The sequence below is a fragment of the Cydia strobilella genome, chromosome 7 (genome assembly GCF_947568885.1).
Source record: "Cydia strobilella chromosome 7, ilCydStro3.1, whole genome shotgun sequence".
NCBI lineage: Eukaryota > Metazoa > Arthropoda > Insecta > Lepidoptera > Tortricidae > Cydia > Cydia strobilella.
The window spans coordinates 4452208-4473971 of NC_086047.1; the positions used below are offsets into that span (position 1 = coordinate 4452208).

At 36.4% G+C, this 21764-nt stretch overlaps 1 protein-coding gene across 1 annotated transcript; it reads right to left on the bottom strand.

The window, feature by feature from the left end:
• Positions 1-353: 353 nt before the first annotated feature.
• LOC134742965 (endocuticle structural glycoprotein ABD-5-like) lies at positions 354-2581 on the bottom strand. The gene is made up of 3 exons (XM_063676199.1): positions 2454-2581; positions 1569-1675; positions 354-947 (listed from the first exon to the last, which is right to left on the bottom strand). Exons 1-3 carry the CDS (start codon positions 2463-2465, stop codon positions 764-766), a joined length of 303 nt encoding a protein of 100 aa, XP_063532269.1. The 5' UTR covers positions 2466-2581; the 3' UTR covers positions 354-763.
• Between the last annotated feature and the right edge of the window lie 19183 nt (positions 2582-21764).

Sequence of the window (21764 nt, forward strand, 5' to 3'; positions counted from 1 at the left end):
TGACCTTATAGTAATTGAATTCACGATTTGCCTTATTACTTACGTTTTGCTTGTGTATGTATGATTCAAGGATAATATGTATCCATTGTTGCTCCTAAAGGTCATCTAGAATGATGTTGTTCAATAACACTAGGTATTTTTATATTAACAATAATTTACGAGTTTTGAACGTTTGTTTGCTTAATGACTAAGATGATAATAAGATATGTTCATTATTTTAATTATGTTATTAAATGACATCGACGGGCGTTTTGTTTCTAATCAGGTAATTAAATACTTCTTAGTTAGTAACATACCTACTACACATTTCGGGTCTTATATTAGCAGAAATTTTAATGAATAAATACAACAAAACTGTTTAAACACTTTATTTTGAGCAAATATGCTCAAATACCGTGGTACAAAAATTAAAAAAGTACAAAAGATATCTTATGGCACAAGAATTTAGATTCAGCGATTCCTCATTCTTTATGCTTCAGCATGTATAAATGAGATCGAAAGTTCACGGCAACGTCGGCAACGTAATTATTGAGCGTTCGTTGATTGGATATTTGCTATTGCTATTTAAATTGTTGGCTTTTAAAAGGTAAAAGAGTATTTACATGGTGCTTATCTACTTACTGCAAAATCGTAAAAGAGTCATGATCAAAGAAAAGTATTCAGAATTTCAGTCACGACACTATTAAGATTTGCTGCTATCCTCAAAAGAAATGGCGGGTTTTTGCCTCCATCTAGTTTTAAGGACGACAATTTTAAAATCAGTTTACTGGCCAAGGGAAGTCTTAGGCTGGAAGCCGTTGGGTCCGGCGGTGAAGGTGACCTTGTAGTGTTTGCCGTCGGGGGCGATGTATGCGTACTCTCCGGTGACGGTGAGGGCGGCGTCTTCCGATTGCGGGTTGTCAAGTTTGCCTTGCTCCTGGCGGGAGGTGCCGTCGCTGGTTTCATACCTGAAGCAATGGAGAGTGCTTAAAGACGTCTTTTAATTTAGTCAAAAGTAAAAGTGTTACTATTTTTTGTCTTAATGAGCGTATTCAATAATTAACATGATGTGATGTGGACCCACTTCTTGGGTCTGTTTTTGCTTAAGTTTGGCGATTTACGAATTGTATGCTAATTATAATAGGTACAGTGATACCAGACCATTTTAAATTAAGTATTACGTGAGTCACTTGGATTAAATCGGTGAATGGTATCCTAAAACAATAAATAAATATGGATCACATCTGTTAGTAAGTAGTTTTTAATTTGTATCGAATAAAGAAGACTAAATAAAATACATTCTTAACAAAAAAACAAGACGCCTGTAACTTATAACGAGGTGATCCAATAAGAGAGCCGAATAATTTATATAGGACAAAAGTGCTTTTTAAATATTTAGATATTACTAGCAAAGCTTGAGTCGCTAATGAAATTGTAAACACTATAATAACTGACACTTGTTAAATAATTATTATGGTGTTTAAAAAAACAATTAAAAAAATGTTCGTCTTGTCTCGAGAAAAGTATAATTTCCCAGTTCCTGATAGAATCTTTGGCCACTAAGTACACAAACTTTTAAAGCCACTCACGCGAAGCTGTATCCATCGGGCTGTACGTCGCTGTCGAACCGCAGAATCTGCACGTCCTGCTGCGGCGCGGCGGCGCACACGGCGGCCAGCACGCAGGCAATGGTCAGCTGGAAACAGGACACTTGTTCCTTACTGTGCTTTGTGGGGTTTTCTTAGTCCAACATTCGATAAATTAATATTATAAGACAATCTTACACTAATCGACCCAGTCCAACAGGCCATCAATAAGGCTAGGAAGCCGTTAATGAGATTTTATTAATTACGAAAATCAAGAAGCACGGCAGAAGTTGGTTAAGTATCAAACCACAAGGCGTCCAGTTTTTTTTCTACTGTTAAATAAAGTAAAAGTGTAAGGGCTACTTGCACCATCCCACTAACCCGGGGTTAACCGGTTAAACCTGGAGTTACTATGGTTACCAGTACAATTAGACACTGGGTTAACGGTCTAACCGGTTAACCCCTGGTTAGTGGGATGGTGCAAGTGGCGCTGTCATTTTTTTTCTTAAATGTGTCGAGTTATACCATACCTTAGAAAATTTTCGTACAATTCACAAAAAATAAGTGGTTTTAGGAAAAATATAGGTATTATTCATTTGTTTTATAATTAATCATTTTCATTTTCCAAGTGGTATATATCTATAAGTTATTCATAAACACTTAGCTTTATACAAAATAGGTGGTAAGTACGTTATGTTTACATAGCAATTATCATAATTCATAAGTTTAGTGAGACATGCTTGAACTGCGTTGCAACTAAAATATTACGTTGTCCACATAGAATTCAAGAGTTAACAATTTAGCAATAACTAAATATTAATTATACATTTGAAACATCAAAGTGTGACCTTAGTGAATAATGATATGTCAAAAAATATTAAAACTCACGTATTTGATCATGATGCTTATTCGTGGTGAGTAGAGTAACGAATGAGTAACTAGTGTGAGATCGTTCAACTTATATATTCGGAGATGCTGCACTTGCAGGAGCTGACATCATACGTTGGGTGGTCGCTTCGTCTCACGTTAGATGTTGACTTGACACCTCACATTTCCATTTTTCAATTTTTTTCCATCCTTTCATCTGTGGGAGACCCGAATCGGGCATCAGTTTTTGCGCAATTTTAAATTCAAGATTTGAATTTCAAGGTCGCAATTTAAATAGCACATCTTCGACAAGCCACAGATGAGAGGAAGTGTTGAGTATTTAGTGAATCTATGAATTTTGCTACCAATTCCTAATACAAGATCGTTTTTTTTTTTGTAAATCATTTTTGATGGGTGATGGTTAGTTATTTTAGCATTACCTTGTTGTTGTCATAGGTACTTAAATATTGAAACGAAAATGAACTTAAGAACAAATGCAAAAATGTATGTTTTGTATTGAGTATATTTGGTATTGAGCAAAAATATTTAAAAAGGACCCCCCATACTTTGATTGGTCAAGGAGGAGTACGTGTTCAGCTAGAATTTCTATTCAAGTTATGTAACTCATTAAGGCGACATACGTTCAAGGGGACGAGTCAGAACCCCAACGACCTTGACCATAAAATCGCGTGAAAATATAACATTAAAATGTTTTCCACCAAAACAAAATATTCAAGCTAAATTATTTAGATACTAATGTTCCTGAAAATTTCACTTTGGCTTATTTATCCCGTACGAATTTCATTACCTTCTTATTTTAATTTTATTTAAAATAAAATAATACCTATGAAAACCCGGCAGTTTTAGAATATGGCGGCATATTGTTGTTTAATAATTATTAAGTAATTAATTATATACATTTTATTTATTTATTTAGGTTTGCCAACAGGTGCAATACTAAAAATACTTATAAATGACAAGTTATAAAATAAGAGTGCTTGAGTATTCACCTAATTACAGGCAAACACGGCATGCTTACATATAGACTTATATTGACCGGGATATAGACCGTGATTACCTTTTGTATTATTTGTGAGCTCCCGATATTTCGACGCAGTTACATGCATCATGTTCACGGGTGACTGAAGATAGCGGGTGGGTGTCCAAGTTGTGTAGACAGCGCTCACAGCTCACAGACAGGGAGCTCACAAATAATACAAAAGGTAATCACGGTCTATATCCCGGTCAATATAAGTCTAGTGAAAGTAACCGTGAATCATTCAAAACTCTAATAGTTGCTTACATATGTTTTTTTTATTATCCTAAGTACTAAATATAAATCAAAGTAATGCTGATATTAGGTAATGGAACACAGAAAATAACTAAGCATAGTAACTAGTGAGATTGATACTATCCATAGTCAAGATAGTATAAGTTTACAATTGTTACTTATAGTTTTAGGGAGCAAATAATGAATTCTAAACAATTACAACATAAGAAAAAAGTTACACAGATATTTTGGAATTAAGGTTTTATCTTGAATCTATGTAAATATGATTTAAATTGATTTTGTGTCATATTTAACATGTCGAGTCTGTTCTGTTTATATAATAAAATAAGTTATAATAATAATAATAATAGAGCCTTTTATTCCTTAAGTATACAATTCATTTTACTTATATTTATTTATTTATTTTTAATTTAAGGACCCCTTCTGGGTATAGGCCTCCTCCAACTTTTTCCAATGTGTTCTGTTTTGTGCTTTCTTCATCCAACTTTGTCCAGCTATTGGGACAATATCATCTATCCACCTGGTATTTGGTCTCCCTCTGTGTCTTTTTCCATGAGGTCCCTGCCATTCTGTCACCACTTTGGTCCATCTCTGGTCTTCTAATCTGGCTAAGTGGCCTGCCCACTTCCATTTTAAGGATCTTGAGTGGTCGAGTGCATCTATCACTTTAGTTGTGTTTCTTATTTCTGAGCATCTCTTCTTGTCTCTAAGTTTTATGTTGAGTACACTTCTCTCTATACTCCTTTGACACACCTGGATATTATTCTTTGTCTTTGCGTTGTAGATCCATGTTTGGCATCCGTAGGTGAGGCTGGGAAGTATACAAGTGTTAAGTACCTTGCGTTTCAATGTCATTGGTAGGTTTGATTTTAGAATTTCTTTATGACTCCAGTACTTTTTCCAAGTGATACCAACTCGTCTGTTTATTTCTTCAATATGCCTACTTTTTCTGAATGTTATTTGTTTTCCTAAGTATATATATTCTTCCACATACTCTAGGTCACTTTCGTTGACATGTATTGGATATTGGGCTCCGTTGCTCATAACTTTAGTTTTTGATGTATTCAGTTCCAGACCAATATTTTTGCTGACATTGTAGAGTTCGTTGATCATTTCTTGCAGTTGTTTCGGATTTTCAGACATAACTATGATATCATCTGCAAACCTCAAGTGGCTTAGATACTTTCCACCTATAAAAATTCCCTTTTTTGACCAATCCAGTTTTTCGAATATGTGTTGAAGTACAGATATGAACAGTTTGGGTGATAAAGGGTCGCCTTGCTTTACTCCTCGTCTTATTTTTATAGCAGTTCCTACTTTATCTAATTTCACTCTACTTGTACTTCTTTCGTATATATTTTTCAGTATGTCTATGTATGTTTGGTGAACTTTTTGGTGTTGTAGGGCTTCCCATATGCTATTGTGGCTAATTGAATCGAAAGCTTTCATGTAGTCAATGAAACACAGGTATAAGACTTTACTTTTTTCCACATATTTTTCGACTATTTGGTCCACTGCATGGATGTGGTCTATCGTGGAGAACCCTTTTCGGAATCCTGCTTGTTCAATCGGCTGTTTATCTTCTATTGTAGGTGCTATTCTTTTTTCTATGGCTGATGAGAATACTTTATACAGGGTTGGCAACAGGCTTATTGGACGATAGTTCCCTACGTCTGTGGGATCTCCTTTTTTATATAGCAATATAATGTTTGATTCTGTCCATGCATTGGGCACTGTCTTGTTTTGTATGATTTTGTTAAATAGAGACGTTAGGGGGTGGGTAAGTATTTTTTTCCCGTGCTTTATTACATTGTTTGTTATATTGTCAGGCCCAGGGCTCTTGTCGCTTTTCAACTGTTGGATTGTCTTTTCTATTTCGAAACATGTAAATGCCGGGATTTGTGCTTGGGATGTATTAAAAGAGCCGACACTTGATTTGTTTTTGTCAAGTGGGCAGGTATTGTGTTGATCCTGATCTTCTATATTTTCATACAGCGCTTTGTAGAAGTCCGTGGCTATATCTATGATGTCTCGTCTTGACTGTATTGGTTTGTCTATATTTGTCTGTTTCAGGTTTTTTATCCACTTTTTTCCAGTGTCTAGCTTTTTGTTGGCTTTTTTCAGACTCCCAGAGCTTAATAAGTTTTCTTCTATGACTTTTATCCTATGATCTGTATAGTCTCTTCTTATTTGTTTGTTGATTGTCTTGTATAAGTTAGTTAGTTCTCTCTTTTCGTCGTTATTTAATGGTTTTTTATTTAGTAGTATTTGGCGTCTTCTTAGGAGTTCATTTGTTTCTTCTTTGATGATTCTTTGATTTTTTGCAGTTTTTGGGTAATTTGCTGGGTTGAGACAGTTTGTAATCAGGTTTGTTATTTTTCCATAGTAGGTTTCAATATCATCTGTTTCCTGCAGGTTCAAATGTTTTTCTTCTTTGGATAGCATTTCCGAAAAGACTTCAAGTTCAGTTATATTTTCTATTCTTGTAAACCTTTGCCCATAATTTGCTCTACTTTTTTTGTTTTCGTTTAATATCATTGTTCCTCGTATGAGTCTATGATCTGATGGAAAAGTTAGGTTTAATATTTCTATGTTTGAAAAACGTCGGGGCTTGTTTGTGAGAATATAATCGATTTGGTTTTTGGTTTCTCTGTCAGGCGATAACCATGTCCACATGTTCTTTTGTTTCTTCTTGAAGATTGTGTTTAATATTGTAAGGTTGTTTTCTAATGCATATTTTACTAATGTTTCTCCACGATGGTTACGATTTCCATGGCAGTAGTTTCCCATCACAAGTTCTTCGCCTGGGTTGCGCTGTCCAATCTTTGCATTGAAGTCGCCCATCAGTATTATGTTTGTATCTAGTGTTTTTACTGCTTCCCTCAGTTTTGTATAGAAGTTTTCGATGTCCTCCTTGGAGGCTTGTAATGTGGGAGCGTGGACTTGGATGATGCTTACTTTTTCTTTGTTAAATTTTAGGGTTAAGATACATATTCTTTCTGAAATTCCGTAGTATTTTTCTATGTTGTTTTTTAATCCTTTTTTTATAAGGAAACCAACGCCATATTGTCCAGCTTTTTCACCTGTGTAGCAGAGTATGTGCCCTTCATCTTCTATTATGTGGCTTCCTGGTCGACGTACTTCTGATAGGCCAATTATATCGTAGTTAATGTGAGATAAGCTCTCTTTAAGTAGTATCAATCTTTCTGTAGAAAGAAGTGACCTGACATTATATGTGCAAACATGGATGTGTTCTAGGTTTCTTGTTTTGTTGGTTGGAGGGTGATAGTCGTACTTCTCCGCGGGGACCAACCGTACTGGAGAAAGGTTTTCTGTTGTAGTATTTGAGTGTTGTAGAGTTTTTTGCTGTAGTTTCCGTTCCGAGGGCTTAGTTGTCAATATGTGTGTTTTTGTCGGCCATGGAGTAGGATCTCTCACGCATAAGTTGAAAGGCATCGACCTTAGGGATTTTCTTTGCTGTGTTGTTGGGTCTGTCTCTCGGGCTTGGCGTCTCGGAGTCCCTCTTTCGTTTTTCGTTCTCACGAAAGTTAATTGCTTTAATTTTTCGTTTCTCTATAGCTTCTTTTGAGAGGTCGTGTGTAATATAACTATCCGGCTTCATTTTCTTTTTATTTTTCAAAATTTGGATTTTCTTTTGCAGGGTTGTTGTTGTTAGTAAAATGGGTCTTATTTTTTTACCGTCTGTCTTTTTGCCTAGACGCTGAGCTTTGTTAATTTCGCTGTTTTCAAGTGTTACACCCAATTCAGTAATTGTTTTCATGACTAACGTGTTTACATCTTCTGTTTTTACGCCGCGCGGGGGTTCTGGAATTCCGTGGATGAGGATGTTGTTGCGTCTGGCGTTTAAATCCATCACATATAACTTCGTATTTAATTCTTCCACAGCCAATTTTAATTTTTCATTCTCCTCTATTATGGGTTTCATCTTTTCATCCACACTTCGTAATACAGTAGTCGTTATATTTTCCGTTATTTGGATAGTTTGTTTCTCTAGTTCTTCTTTCATTTTGATAAACAGTAATGACATTTCATTTGACAATTGTGTTTCTGTAGCCATGGTGTGACGTTTGCGGAAATTACGTAGAACGGAACGGAACGCTCCTCGGTTTAATTTGGATCGCACGCAATGAACGTCGAAGTCCAAGCAGCAATGTACTTCGAAGTTGTTTCGGTTTTTATGTTGGCTAGCTTGATTTCACTTTAATATATTTGAAGCCGAAAATAACCTCAAAATTTTATTATGCGTAATGATTGTCTTTTCTTTTCACTTTTGTCTGCTTGGTAATTGCGTAAACTGATATTAGTTTTTGTTTATTGTCACTTCGCGGATATTGTTCACTGTTTTTTGTCACTGGTGCAGCGGTTTTTGCACACGAATACACTTTAAAATGTTGGAGCGGCCGACACTACGTCCATATTCTTTCGCACCGGAACCGGAAAAATGAACTTAAGAACAAATGCAAAAATGTATGTTTTGTATTGAGTATATTTGGTATTGAGCAAAAATATTTAAAAAGGACCCCCCATACTTTGATTGGTCAAGGAGGAGTACGTGTTCAGCTAGAATTTCTATTCAAGTTATGTAACTCATTAAGGCGACATACGTTCAAGGGGACGAGTCAGAACCCCAACGACCTTGACCATAAAATCGCGTGAAAATATAACATTAAAATGTTTTCCACCAAAACAAAATATTCAAGCTAAATTATTTAGATACTAATGTTCCTGAAAATTTCACTTTGGCTTATTTATCCCGTACGAATTTCATTACCTTCTTATTTTAATTTTATTTAAAATAAAATAATACCTATGAAAACCCGGCAGTTTTAGAATATGGCGGCATATTGTTGTTTAATAATTATTAAGTAATTAATTATATACATTTTATTTATTTATTTAGGTTTGCCAACAGGTGCAATACTAAAAATACTTATAAATGACAAGTTATAAAATAAGAGTGCTTGAGTATTCACCTAATTACAGGCAAACACGGCATGCTTACATATAGACTTATATTGACCGGGATATAGACCGTGATTACCTTTTGTATTATTTGTGAGCTCCCGATATTTCGACGCAGTTACATGCATCATGTTCACGGGTGACTGAAGATAGCGGGTGGGTGTCCAAGTTGTGTAGACAGCGCTCACAGCTCACAGACAGGGAGCTCACAAATAATACAAAAGGTAATCACGGTCTATATCCCGGTCAATATAAGTCTAGTGAAAGTAACCGTGAATCATTCAAAACTCTAATAGTTGCTTACATATGTTTTTTTTATTATCCTAAGTACTAAATATAAATCAAAGTAATGCTGATATTAGGTAATGGAACACAGAAAATAACTAAGCATAGTAACTAGTGAGATTGATACTATCCATAGTCAAGATAGTATAAGTTTACAATTGTTACTTATAGTTTTAGGGAGCAAATAATGAATTCTAAACAATTACAACATAAGAAAAAAGTTACACAGATATTTTGGAATTAAGGTTTTATCTTGAATCTATGTAAATATGATTTAAATTGATTTTGTGTCATATTTAACATGTCGAGTCTGTTCTGTTTATATAATAAAATAAGTTATGCTCTCTACAAATTCTAGTTATTAAACTATGAGAACCAACATTTGTTCTATAAGTATTACATAAGAAAGGCCGAAAATTAGCTAGTCGAGAATGCTTTCGCGGAACAGTCCAATATATTTTTTGCAAAAGCTGTGGGCAGTCAGTTTTAATCTAGCAGCGTATTATGGATGGCCATATGATGTACATCATATAAAAGGTCTTTTTAGGGTACCGTACCCAAAAGGTAAAAACGGGACCCTATTACTAAGACTCCACTGTCCGTCTGTCCGTCTATCTGGCACCAGGCTGTATCTCATGAACCGTGATAGCCATTAGACAGTTGAAATTTTCACAGATGATGTATTTCTGTTGCCGCTATAACAACAAATACTAAAAAGTACGGAACCCTCGGTGGGCGAGTCCGACTCGCAATTGTCCGGTTTTTTTAACACCACGCGATTGGAAGAGATGGACACTGTCATTATCACGCTTTTACGTAAAAAAATATTACCACCATATCCGTACAGATTATTATACAAAGACGCAGGGATCACACATTTTAACCCCCCAAAACAAACGTAGCATAACTGTATACGCCTTAATAAGCTATTTATTTCCTATAAATAAATGAGACATGATTATATTTACACTGTCGCCACTTTATAGTCTGTAATTTTTGGTATGTGCTAATAAGCATGTTAATATTTTAATATTCCACAACTTCCTGATTGGTGCATATGTAAAATATTATGATGTACCTACTTAGCCTATGACCAATTTAAAAAATAATTTTGATATTACCTTTTGATTATACCTAACTAGTCCAAACAAAGCTACGAAGTCAAAAATTGTGTTCCAAGCATTTCCCTCTATAACTTTTTTTGGTCATTCATTTCCTGGCCTATACGTTAAAGGTGTCATCATTGCCACACTCCAAGAACTGTACTTTAATAGTGTCCTGTTAATCGTATAATTGTAATGTTTACAACATACTGACCGCATAGCCTGAGTATTGCGTCACATGCATGACATGCATAGGTTATTGTAATTTTCAAGAAATTTTACTTGTTTCAATCATTACATTTCAATTGTCGCCGCCCTACCCTACTGGACTATTATATGTAGTTGGGTGGTTTTACGGTAGGTACTCAGTACTCTTTTACGAATATGTTTGTACGTAGAAACGATGCCGAGTTTGTAGTGTGTGCAGGTAAAATATTATGGTATTAGCTTATGTTAATGAATATTACATGTTTCACAAGAAATAATCTGCCGCATGATGAGCCTCTTCAACCAAGGGCTTTATTAAATAGTAGATTGTTAACCAAGGGATGAAAGGCAGTCATTTCTGCTGAGGTATTTTTGGCGCTCGAACGCAGTGAGAGCGCCAATAGTCCGAGGCTGAAATGATGCCTTTCACCCGAGTTAAACACTCTACTTTTCATTTCGAATACGAGGAAAGTAAAATGCATGTCTTTTTTAAAACATGACCAAGTATAATTTTTTATAGTATTTTTAGGTACCCTACCTTCAGTTAACAATTTAGGCAAAAGTGTCTCTATTTATAGAATGGAGAGTCAAATATCAGAATGGAAATTGTATAACAAATACATTTAAATTCAAATTTCAATTGCTTATCGTAAAAAAATTCAAAAAATCGTACTTCGAACGTAAAATGCTCTAGTGCAGACACGTATCATTTTCTGCACACCTTTTAGAACAACAATGACCCTCTTTCAGAGCATGAGAAATGAAAAAGTTTTTACGAATCAGTTCTAGTTTTATTACCAATCGTAGTTTCTTAGCCCGACAACCCACAACATAAACCTTATTCAGTTGTCTGTGGTAAGCTGATAAGTAGGTACCTACTAGGCTTAATGTAAGATTGTCCCGTGATTGTCCCATAATATTTAATTATTTATCACCAGTAAGAATTAGACAGTAACTTACGAGGCTGTGTTCTCTGAGGATAAGCTGAAATGATGGAATATAATAGGAAAGAGTCATTACAAGGGATCACATCTGACTCGGAACCACAACATTTAACAACATCTGCGCAGATAAAATCGCGATGACTAATAAAATTAAACTTATTGCTTAATATGTTTAACCGCCGCTTTTAGATTTAACTAACCAGGTATTAAAAGACCTGGACATTGGATTAGCGAATGCGGTTGAGCAACAGAACGAGTGTGAAAACACAATACACTCGTTTGGGCACTTCAAAATCTTGTCATGCTAAAACCATCTCTATTATTAGTGTCGTAGTCACATGGACGGTTTAAGATTGCATATGTACGTATTGCAGTGGGCGCGGCGCGGCGTTTGCTAAAGTATTTCTATTAGGGTTAGGGAAAACAGCCATATTGCTGTATGCCATTTATGGATGATGTCAATCCCTCGTTTAGTACCGATCCCTGATTTTACTGTCCTGCCAGACTACGCTAAATGTTTATCATAAACATATCGTATGATCAAATGTCGTATAATTTGATAAACAGATCTACCGCAATACTAACTACAACACTTTACTGAACACATATATAGAATATTTTTGCTAAATTTATTTTATTACCTTTATTTTCGACGTTTCGGCGCAGGTTACACTGGTCGTGGTCGCGGGTAACTAAAGTCCAAGCAAAATGTCTAAACAGACATTGGTTTAACGAGTAAAGTACTGCAAATATGTAATTTCATAAGGGGTAGTCAGTTTAACTTTAACCTTTGTTTAGCATAGTTAAATTCCAACGGTTAAATATGCATAATTTGATTAGTATTATACACTCATGGACAAATTTAGAGGAACGCAAAAAAAGTTTAATTACTAATTTTGAAATTACTTTAGGTGCTGTAATCCTAAAGTAATTTCAAAATTAGTAATTAAACTTTTTTTTGCGTTCCTCTAAATTTGTCCATGAGTGTAATCACTTTAGGTGCTGTAATCCGAAACGCTGGTGGCCTAGCGGTAAGAGCGTGCGACTTGCAATCCGGAGGTCGCGGGTTCAAACCCCGGCTCGTACCATTGAGTTTTTCGGAACTTATGTACGAAATATCATTTGATATTTACCAGTCGCTTTTCGGTGAAAGAAAACATCGTGAGGAAACCGGACTAATCCCAACAAGGCCTAGTTTCCCCTCTGGGTTGGAACGTCAGATGGCAGTCGCTTTCGTAAAAACTAGTGCCTACGCCAATTCTAGGGATTAGTTGCCAAGCGTACCCCAGGCTCCCATGAGCCGTGGCAAAAATGCCGGGACAACGCGAGAAGATGATGATGATGACTTTAGGTGCTGTAATCCAGTAATTAAACCCTTTTTGCGTTCCTTGAAATTTGTCCATGAGTATAGACATGTAAAAAAAGAGACTGACCCATTAGAAAGTTAGTTAGTTTTCTTATTCGTTGCAAGTCAAATCTATGAGCCATATATTTATTAAGACACTTTGGTAGTACATTTATAAGTTAACTATCATCATCACCAGGGCCAGGGGCCCGGTTTACTAAAGGTGTTTTTTTACTTCTTTTATTTATTTAGTTATTGTCTTTTCATTTGTTTTAAAACTTAAAAAAAATTCATTAAAACTGGCCCTTCCGCCTTCCTCCATATAACTAAAGCTCTGTTTTCCTAGGATAGCGGTGCCGGCGTCCTCATACACATAAATACGGCTAAATATGGACAAAGAGAAGAGGGTTACTGTCCTTTCCTTATTCCTGTCCTTCCAAATGTCAACTTCTTGAAATCTGTATAAAGCCCGGTTATTGCCTCAGTAAAATGTACCTAAATCGTTCACTTTCGTATTGTCCATAGGAAAGACGGAAGTTTTCCCAAACGTTTTCAACCCAATTGAACAGCGGTGATAATGAATGCGTGCTTTATTTTAATAAACTCTTTTCTGTTCTAAAGGAACCTGTACTATCTACTGTAAGTTATATGGGTTACCTCACGCAATGACGACAATAACGAGGAATGTGACTTAATAATGACGATTGTTAGTCTTTATAATTTTAATTATCTCTGTGATAACAAGCATATTTCGATATCCAAGGACATGTTTGGCATATCAAGATGAGGAGAACAAGATAATCTGCAGATTTACAATCATCATGCCATGCCGGTCATGATCACGACCACAATACTGAACACGCATTTCAACCGTAGCTACCGTAAGTGATGTTGGAGAATCAGTTTAAACTGGAAATGTATTGCATGAGAATACAGTAAACAATTGAATGAGTTTTCGAATGTCACTTAGAATTGTTGCGCGGCGGAATTGAATATAATATATTATGGGGTTTGCACTTGAGCACTAATTAGCCGGATAAACTGCGGTATTTACGTAAACCCTTTGCCCGTAATTATAATAGATCGTAGAACGTGTTATGACAATATTAATCTCATTGTTTACGGCAATAACTCATGAAAAGTTTTGCATACTCATTTGCATATATATCGTCGATGCGCTTTCTAAAGCTGATATGTGCTCGATTTTTGATTGACAAATAGTTACCTAACAAAAAATAAATTTGATTATTATTATTTATCCGTGAAAATATTATTATTGCGTAACGTCGGGTATCGATTTAATAATGGCATTCAAATTTCTTCGCCTAATGTAGATTAAGGAGGTAAGCAATGCAATTTAATTCCGTACAATATTTCATACTCAGATATAAGGTAGATGTAGAACTACTCAAATAAGAAGCTCTAGCAGCAATTTAGGATTTAGTAAAGTGACTCATATTAAGTTAAGTGATCGACGCAAGTGAGATACCGAAAAAAAAACGAATTACAACGAAGTGTTCTTACGACTGATGTAAGGCAAGTCACCTGCGCGGATCGTGTCACAAAGTGCACTTGACGTGGGTGTGTTAGGTATGTAGGTACTGTACTAGGCCAAGCAATAAGAAGGTATAGAGGGAAATGCTAGGAACACAATTTTTGACTTCGTAGCTTTGTTTGGACTAGTTAGGAGATGAACATATCAAAAGTCCCCGACCGTAACCCTGGTGCTGGGGGGCAGAGGGGGGTTTGAAGGTTCAATTTTTCGTTTTTTCGATTATATTTCGGAAACTGTGCGTCTGAGCGACATGGCCACTTATACAAAATGAAGTGATTTAATTTGTAGTCAATTTTTGTGATATCTTGTATAGTTTTTAAGATATCCGCTCTTGAAGGTTTATTTAGGGCTCTCATTTCTATCTTGATTATCTACATCAGTGAAGCTGCCAGGCCGGGTTTGGTTACGTTTTCGTATAAATCGGGGGTGCTGAATTCATTTACATTCAACATTGACACCTTTCCGAAGTAAAAACATATAAACTTTAAACAAATATGTTTTTAAGCTCCTCTTCACGCTTAAACCGCTGAACCGATTTAGTTGAAGTTTGGTTAATAAATGTTTTAAGTCCCGAGACAGGATATAATATAGTTTTTATCTCAAAAATCATACTTTGAAGGTGTGAAATTTGGTGTGAGGGAAATTCAGCTTCTTCGCCGAAGTTGGATTCCTGAGGTTAATACTGTTTAAATTTAGGTTTGAAGTCATGTTTGCTATCATTTTCAATTAAATCAAACATGTAGACCATCCCAAATATTATTTAAATAGGTTCAGCGGTTATTGATTCCCCATACAAATTTCCACCCCACTTTTCACACCCTTAAAAGATGATTTTGGTTATAAAAACTATGCTATGTACTGTCCCGGGACACAAACCATCTCTATACCAAATTTCAACGAAATCGGTTCAGCGGTTTAAGGGTTAAGAGGAGTTAAAAAAAAACATTTCTTTTAAATTTTGTTTTTACTTAGGAATGGTGTCAATGTTGATACCATAAATGAATTCAGCACCCCCGATTTATACGAAAACGATACCAAACCCGGCCTAGCAGCGTCACTGATGTAGATAACCAAGATAAAAATGAGAGCCCTAAATAAACCTTCAAGAGCGGATATCTCAAAAACTATACAAGATATCGAAAAACTTGACTTAATAAAACTTGTAACAAATTAAATCTCTTTTCATTTTGTATAAATGGCCATGTCGCTCAGACGCATAGTTTCCGTGATATAATCGAAAAACCGAAAATCGGAACCTTCAAACCCCCCTCTCTCCCCAGCACCAGGGTTACGGCCGGGGACTTTTGATATGTTCACCTCCTAACTAGTCCAAACAAAGCTACGAAGTCAAAAAATGTGTTCCAAGCATTTCCCTCTATAACTTTGTTTGGTCATTCATTTCCTGGCCTATACGTTTAAGGTGTAATCATTGCCACACTCCAAGAACTGTACTTTAATAGTGTCCTGTTAATCGTATAATTGGAATGTTTACAACATACACTCGAATAATTTTACTATGAGATAATAGCTAACTTTGATGTTGAGTTTCATTTTAGCTAGCTAATAGGGCTAATAACGCCTGCCATATGATAAGAAATTACTGTTAATTGCTTTAAGTTTAAGGCATTATAAGGTTTATAAGGATCAGCGGAGACGGATCGCTCCTTTTTTTGTTTGAAACGTTTCAATCGTGCCCAAGTACGTTGTTTCAACCGTCCCCAGGTCCCCACGTCACGTTTTACTTCAAGGACCAATATTCTTTACAAACAACACTCCATCGCTGTTTAATGGCAGTTAAAATATTTCATAATTCCCATCCAAAACACCAAAATAATTCAAGTCACTTAACTAACTTAGCGGTTTCCCTCACGTATTTTTAGTCACTCGCGCGACATGTTTCGGAGAGCCTAGGTCTCCATTTTCAAGCACTAACCTGCCTGAGTGAGTAGCGGTCACGACGGGTGGGCGCGTTGCGCGCGCAACGCGCGATGAAATAACCGGTTGAGGGACTTGAAGGAGGTCTTGCGCTGTTGTTGCACCAGCCAGCATGGAAGCTAGGGACGAAACTCCGATGCGTGTTGTGACATTGCAGGACATAGTGAGTTCGTGTTGTTCATCGCTACAAGTGTTGGGTGACCCAAACCGGCCATCGCGCCCGCCTACAGCAACAGCGCAAGACCTCCCTCAACCGGTTATCTCATTGCGCGCTGCGCGCGCGACGCGTCGCGCCGCCGTGCATGGCGCCCACTCGTCGTGACCGCTACTCACTCAGGCACTGTTAGTGCCTGAAAATGGAGACCTAGGCTCTCCGAAACATGTCGCGCGAGTGACTAAATATACGTAAGTGAAACCGCTAAGTTAGTTAAGTTAATATGTCTTACGATAGTTTAAATTCGAGAATTCAAGTAGTCAAAATACATAATAAGTAAAAAAATTAAACGAAAAAGTATGCGAGCACACCACTTTATACCGCGAAATTTTTGAAGCGCGGCTCCTCAAGACTACTGCGTTGCTCGCGCGCTGGAGTGCTATATTGGTTCAGGATTTAAGAATGACTGACCGCATAGCCTGAGTATTGCGTCACATGCATAGGTTATTGTAATTTTCAAGAAATTTTACTTGTTTCAATCATTACGTTTCAATTGTCGCCGCCCTACCCTACTGGACTATTATATGTAGTTGGGTGGTTTTACGGTAGGTACTCAGTACTCTCCTACGAATATGTTTGTACGTAGAAACGATGCCGAGTTTGTAGTGTGTGAAGGTAAAATATTATGGTATTAGCTTATGTTAATGAATATTACATGTTTCACAAGAAATAATCTGCCGCATGATGAGCCTCTTCAACCAAGGGCTTTATTAAAAAGTTTTTACGAATCAGTTTTTGCTGCGGAGATTATTTATTCGTTGGCGTTTCAATGTCATATGGGACTAATGTGCATAAGTAAATTTCCACTTAGAAAAGTGATTGCGGTAATGTCAAGGTGAATCTTAGTTATTATTAGATGCTCCCGTTGTATTGTGACCAAAATGTAACCTGTTGATCTAATTAGTTAATATCTCTATTTCAGGGGTTCCTAAACTGTACGTCGCGACGCCCATTATAATAAAAACCCATTATAGCGCCATTTAAAATGTACATGGTTCAAAAAAGTTAAAACTAGATGGCGATATTACATAATCTACCGAAAATGCTTTTATGAAGCTGTTAATAATTATTTTTTATTAATCATTCATCGATTCATTGTACAACAGTTACGAGCAGTAAGATGACAATTTTCATTCGCATAAAGCTAAAATGCTAGAATAATAAATAGCGCCCAACTAACTACAACAACGACGAGTTAGTAAGCTTACGAGTGCCCACTATATACCTACATAAATACAACTTACTTCATATTTCCTGTGGCGCTGTAGCGCTGCGAGGCTGTGGATTGTAACCCTTTGTCTCTGTGGGTCTTGGCCTCCACTTGCTCAGGTCCTTTTTGCCTCCCACCTCCTATTTTGAAACATACTCTTCCACGCAGTCTATCCATCATTTTTTGGCTTACCTTTTTGGTCTCTTTTCTTAGGGTTTCCCCTTATTTTATTATTTTAGTCGCCCTTTAACTCGGCATTATTTCTAGGTGGCCCACCCAATGCAGACGCTGTGCCTTACAGAACTTGACTATGGTCTCCCGCCGTATTACTGCATCTACTAGTTCGTGGTTCATCCGTTGGCGGTAGGTGCCGTCGGTCTCTGATTGGTCCGTAGATTTTTCGCAGCACTTTTCGTTCGAACACGGCTAGTTTTTTTTTCGCTATATTTTCTGAGTCAAGGCCCAGGTTAAAAATGGACCCAGGACTCCTTTGAGCCAGGAGATAAAAATCCATTAACTATACGTTTGACCATACCTCCCATACAACTAAATTATGAGTAAGGAAACTGATGTATGGAGTTGAGCACTAAGCTTAATTGCTTATTTCTCTATGATAGAGGTTAATTGACTTGGCTATTTTATTATTCTCTGGTATTCGCTTTATGACCGAATCACGTGGTTTTCTTTGTTTTGTTGTACCTAGATAAGTACTAAACAATAAATATGACGCAACAAGACACAAGGCAATAGCAATAGACAGAGCAATAAATATTATGACCACATAGCAAAGCGACTTTTTTGGGTACTTTTTTAATTTTATTTACCCACATTATCATAAATTTTCCATAAATTTCCGCGAGCTTTTCCAGCTTTTTGGAAACTTTCCACAACTTGCACTTTTGTAACTATTACGATCATTAGGGTGCGGCCACACGTATCGGGATTCGGCGAATATTCGTGATGGTGTCTCTCGCTACCCAAAGAAAATGAAAGAGACGCTGTTACAAATATTCGCTGAGTCCCTGCATGTCTGACCATCTAACCGCACCATAACGTATCATATTCGTCAGTTTGTGCAAATGCACATACTACCTATATATTTAGGTGATAGTCCCTTATCTGAAAAATCACAATTGTTTATTAGAATAGCATATTATGCAGACATTGTTGTTTAGCCATAATTAATTTAAATACAGACCGAAGCTTTGCGCGAATGACCAATTCTAAATGTTAAGTTAGTCTTTACTTATTGAGACATAGTATTAGTTTTTTATTTGTTAATAACATATTTTTTACTAATTAAAATAAAAAAACGGCAATGTTGCAAAAAAAAAAACAGACAAAATAGATAGTTAGAGACCTACCTAAATATAGTTAAATATCGTGGACGTAAGTAAAAATATTTAAGGTTTGATAATCGGGACGGGACCGATAATTAAAATTATGTGGCCTTTTGTGGATAACAAATATAAAAATATATGTATTTATGCTCACAGATCTGCCTTTTCATTAAAACTACACCCATTTTGTATCTACGTAAATGATAATAATACCTATGATGTTTGCCTTGGCAGACATCGGTCACGCAGCAGGGAATTAGATGCGCCCTAATGCCCGGGTCAGCAGCCAGTTTTGAAGGACCGGTTTCCTAGTACAGCAATTCACAAAGCTTAATGGCTCTTCTACACGATGGGCCATCATACTGGCCAACTAAGATGGGCCAGCGTGTAGAGAGGGTAGTGGTGTCGGATGACTTATGACTTATGGATGGCGATGGGATAGCCACGGTGTCGGTTTTTCGTCCGCACATCAAAGGTAGTGGGCCAGCGACGGTGCGTACGCATCTACACGTAGCCCATTTCATATTGCGCGCTCTGAACCATCACATTTAGAATCATTTAGAATCATTTATTCATCAATTGTGCATTACAGGTAATGAATACAGGTGTTATAAACAATTTGTTCTTTGTAATATGTCTTGCGACGTACAATGATTATCACCATCTCGCTGGTCCAGCGCTGCGCTGGGCCATCGTGTAGAGGAGCCATAACCATCGCATGGCCATCTCGCTGGTCCAGCGCTGGGCCATCGTGTAGGGGAGTCATTACGTCCAAAACCGTAGTGTCTAGGTTATTTCAATATATGTAATTTTAAAATGTATAGGTAGCTCCTCTGTATACACCTAAATAAACGAGAGCACTTCTTAAGTCCGTAGCGAATTATGTACACTTAAAAATTTCAAGCAAACAAGCAAAACGCCCTCTTTAAAAAATGCATTTACCATTACTGAGTGTATTTGGTTAGTATGTGTCAACTTGTCAATACACTCGTAAACACAAAGTAAATAGCACAATGTACGGTTGTTGTACAAGCCACCAATACAAAGTAACCATGACCAGAGACCAGATCGTTAGATTGCATCAAAACATGCTCTTCCTAAACGTCAGTTTAGTAAATTACTAATTAGCATATCGCTACTTTTATGCAATTTTTTGTGGTGGAGAAAAAATCAGCAAAATAAATAGTCAATAATAACTACTTTGCAGTTCGGTGTTAAAGTAAAGAAATCAAGAGTCATCATGTTACAAACTTCGGTTTGACAGGAGCAGAAATGCACTACTGCTAGTGCTTGATTAAATATTGACTCTTCTATCGACATCCATATAAAGCAATTTTTGAATGATGGTAATTATAAAATATTAACAGTGTCAATTCTATATAGATACTATATGGGTACTATTCCCATTACTTGCAAACCTCTTTCATTTATGCTCACTGTCATAAATTTATGTTAACGTGTCTCGTTTTCATTTCTTTTCAAGTACCTAAATCTCATAGGTAAAGTTATATTATTACTATATACTTAATACCTTTTTTTATAATTACGACCATTCAAAAATTATTTCATATGTCGATAGAAGAGCCGATATTTAACCAAGCACTGGCAGAAGTGCATTTTTTCTACCGTCAAACCGGGGTTTGCATGGCACATCATTCGATAGATCTTTATCCTATAACTCTAGCTCTTTACACACCAAAACCTGCCAAAACAAATGCAATTTTGATTAGTCAAAATAAAGATTCAAATAAAAATTTATCGAGAGACCTTTTTTTAGGCCTCTGGGCGGCTAAAGGTTAAAAGTGTCTTAAGTACGATAACTTTTCCTTATTTACTTATCATGATCCTTAAAAACAACACATGTACCATCGCCCACACTGTTAACTGTACATCGGTGGGCCTTATGCCTTTTGTGATAAGATCCACCAATGTACAGTTAGGAGTGTTTCTGTTTGTACATGTAATGTACCTACGATGCGTTGTATTTTTCCTAAGTCTTTTAAGCCTACTGTACTACCAGATTTAATGGTATCTAAAAATATATCCGGCACAAAGGTCTAATCAAAATGAACTCTGACACAAATGTGTCTATAAAATTGTCAACTTCATTATTAATGTCATTGTGATATTGAAAACAGAATTACAACGACATATGTTTGCACAGGCATGCACAGTTTTGTTACATAACAAGAATCAAAATTACAGTCAACTAAGTCTATTTTACAGCACACGCAATTATGCTCCTAATTTTAAGCATCACATGTCTTAAAATGCAGCAACATTCTGGTGGACTTGGGCCATAATGGGTCGCAGTGAGTAACTATTGTTGATGTTTACTCATTGCGCAACGCGCGTGGACCTTAACTTAGGATCGGCGTAGTCTAAAGTAGTCAGTAAATACTTTTTCAAAATACACACTTTAACATGGTACCTATTCTTTACCTCCCGTTAAACAGCAGGAGGATCTGTGAGGAGGATCACTTGCAGGCACTTGCAGGCTTGCTTTAAGGCGGTTCCCTGAGCCAGAAGGCGAAAAATCTCATTATATGATCATGTTTTTCTAAGAGGCGTTGATATTCGTAGACGTGGAAAAAATATATGTAGTTCTTGACTATATTATCTTTAACAACATAGCTTCCGATACACGAATTATGACACTTCGCTCGATACAATTAATTCCCAAAGTTTTTAATCCTACTTTACTCGGTTATTATAAACAAAAAAAGAAGAAAAAACAATCTTAACATAAATAGTAATTTGATAGCTTTAGAATTTCGATATTGTAAGGTAACGTTTTTAAAATAAATAAAAACCGACAAAATTCGATCAAAATTGACACTTGGCATGTATGTTCTTTCCCGTTCTTTCTTGCGAAATGTGACAAAGACAGCGGCAAACCGATGGAACGGCCTTAAGACAC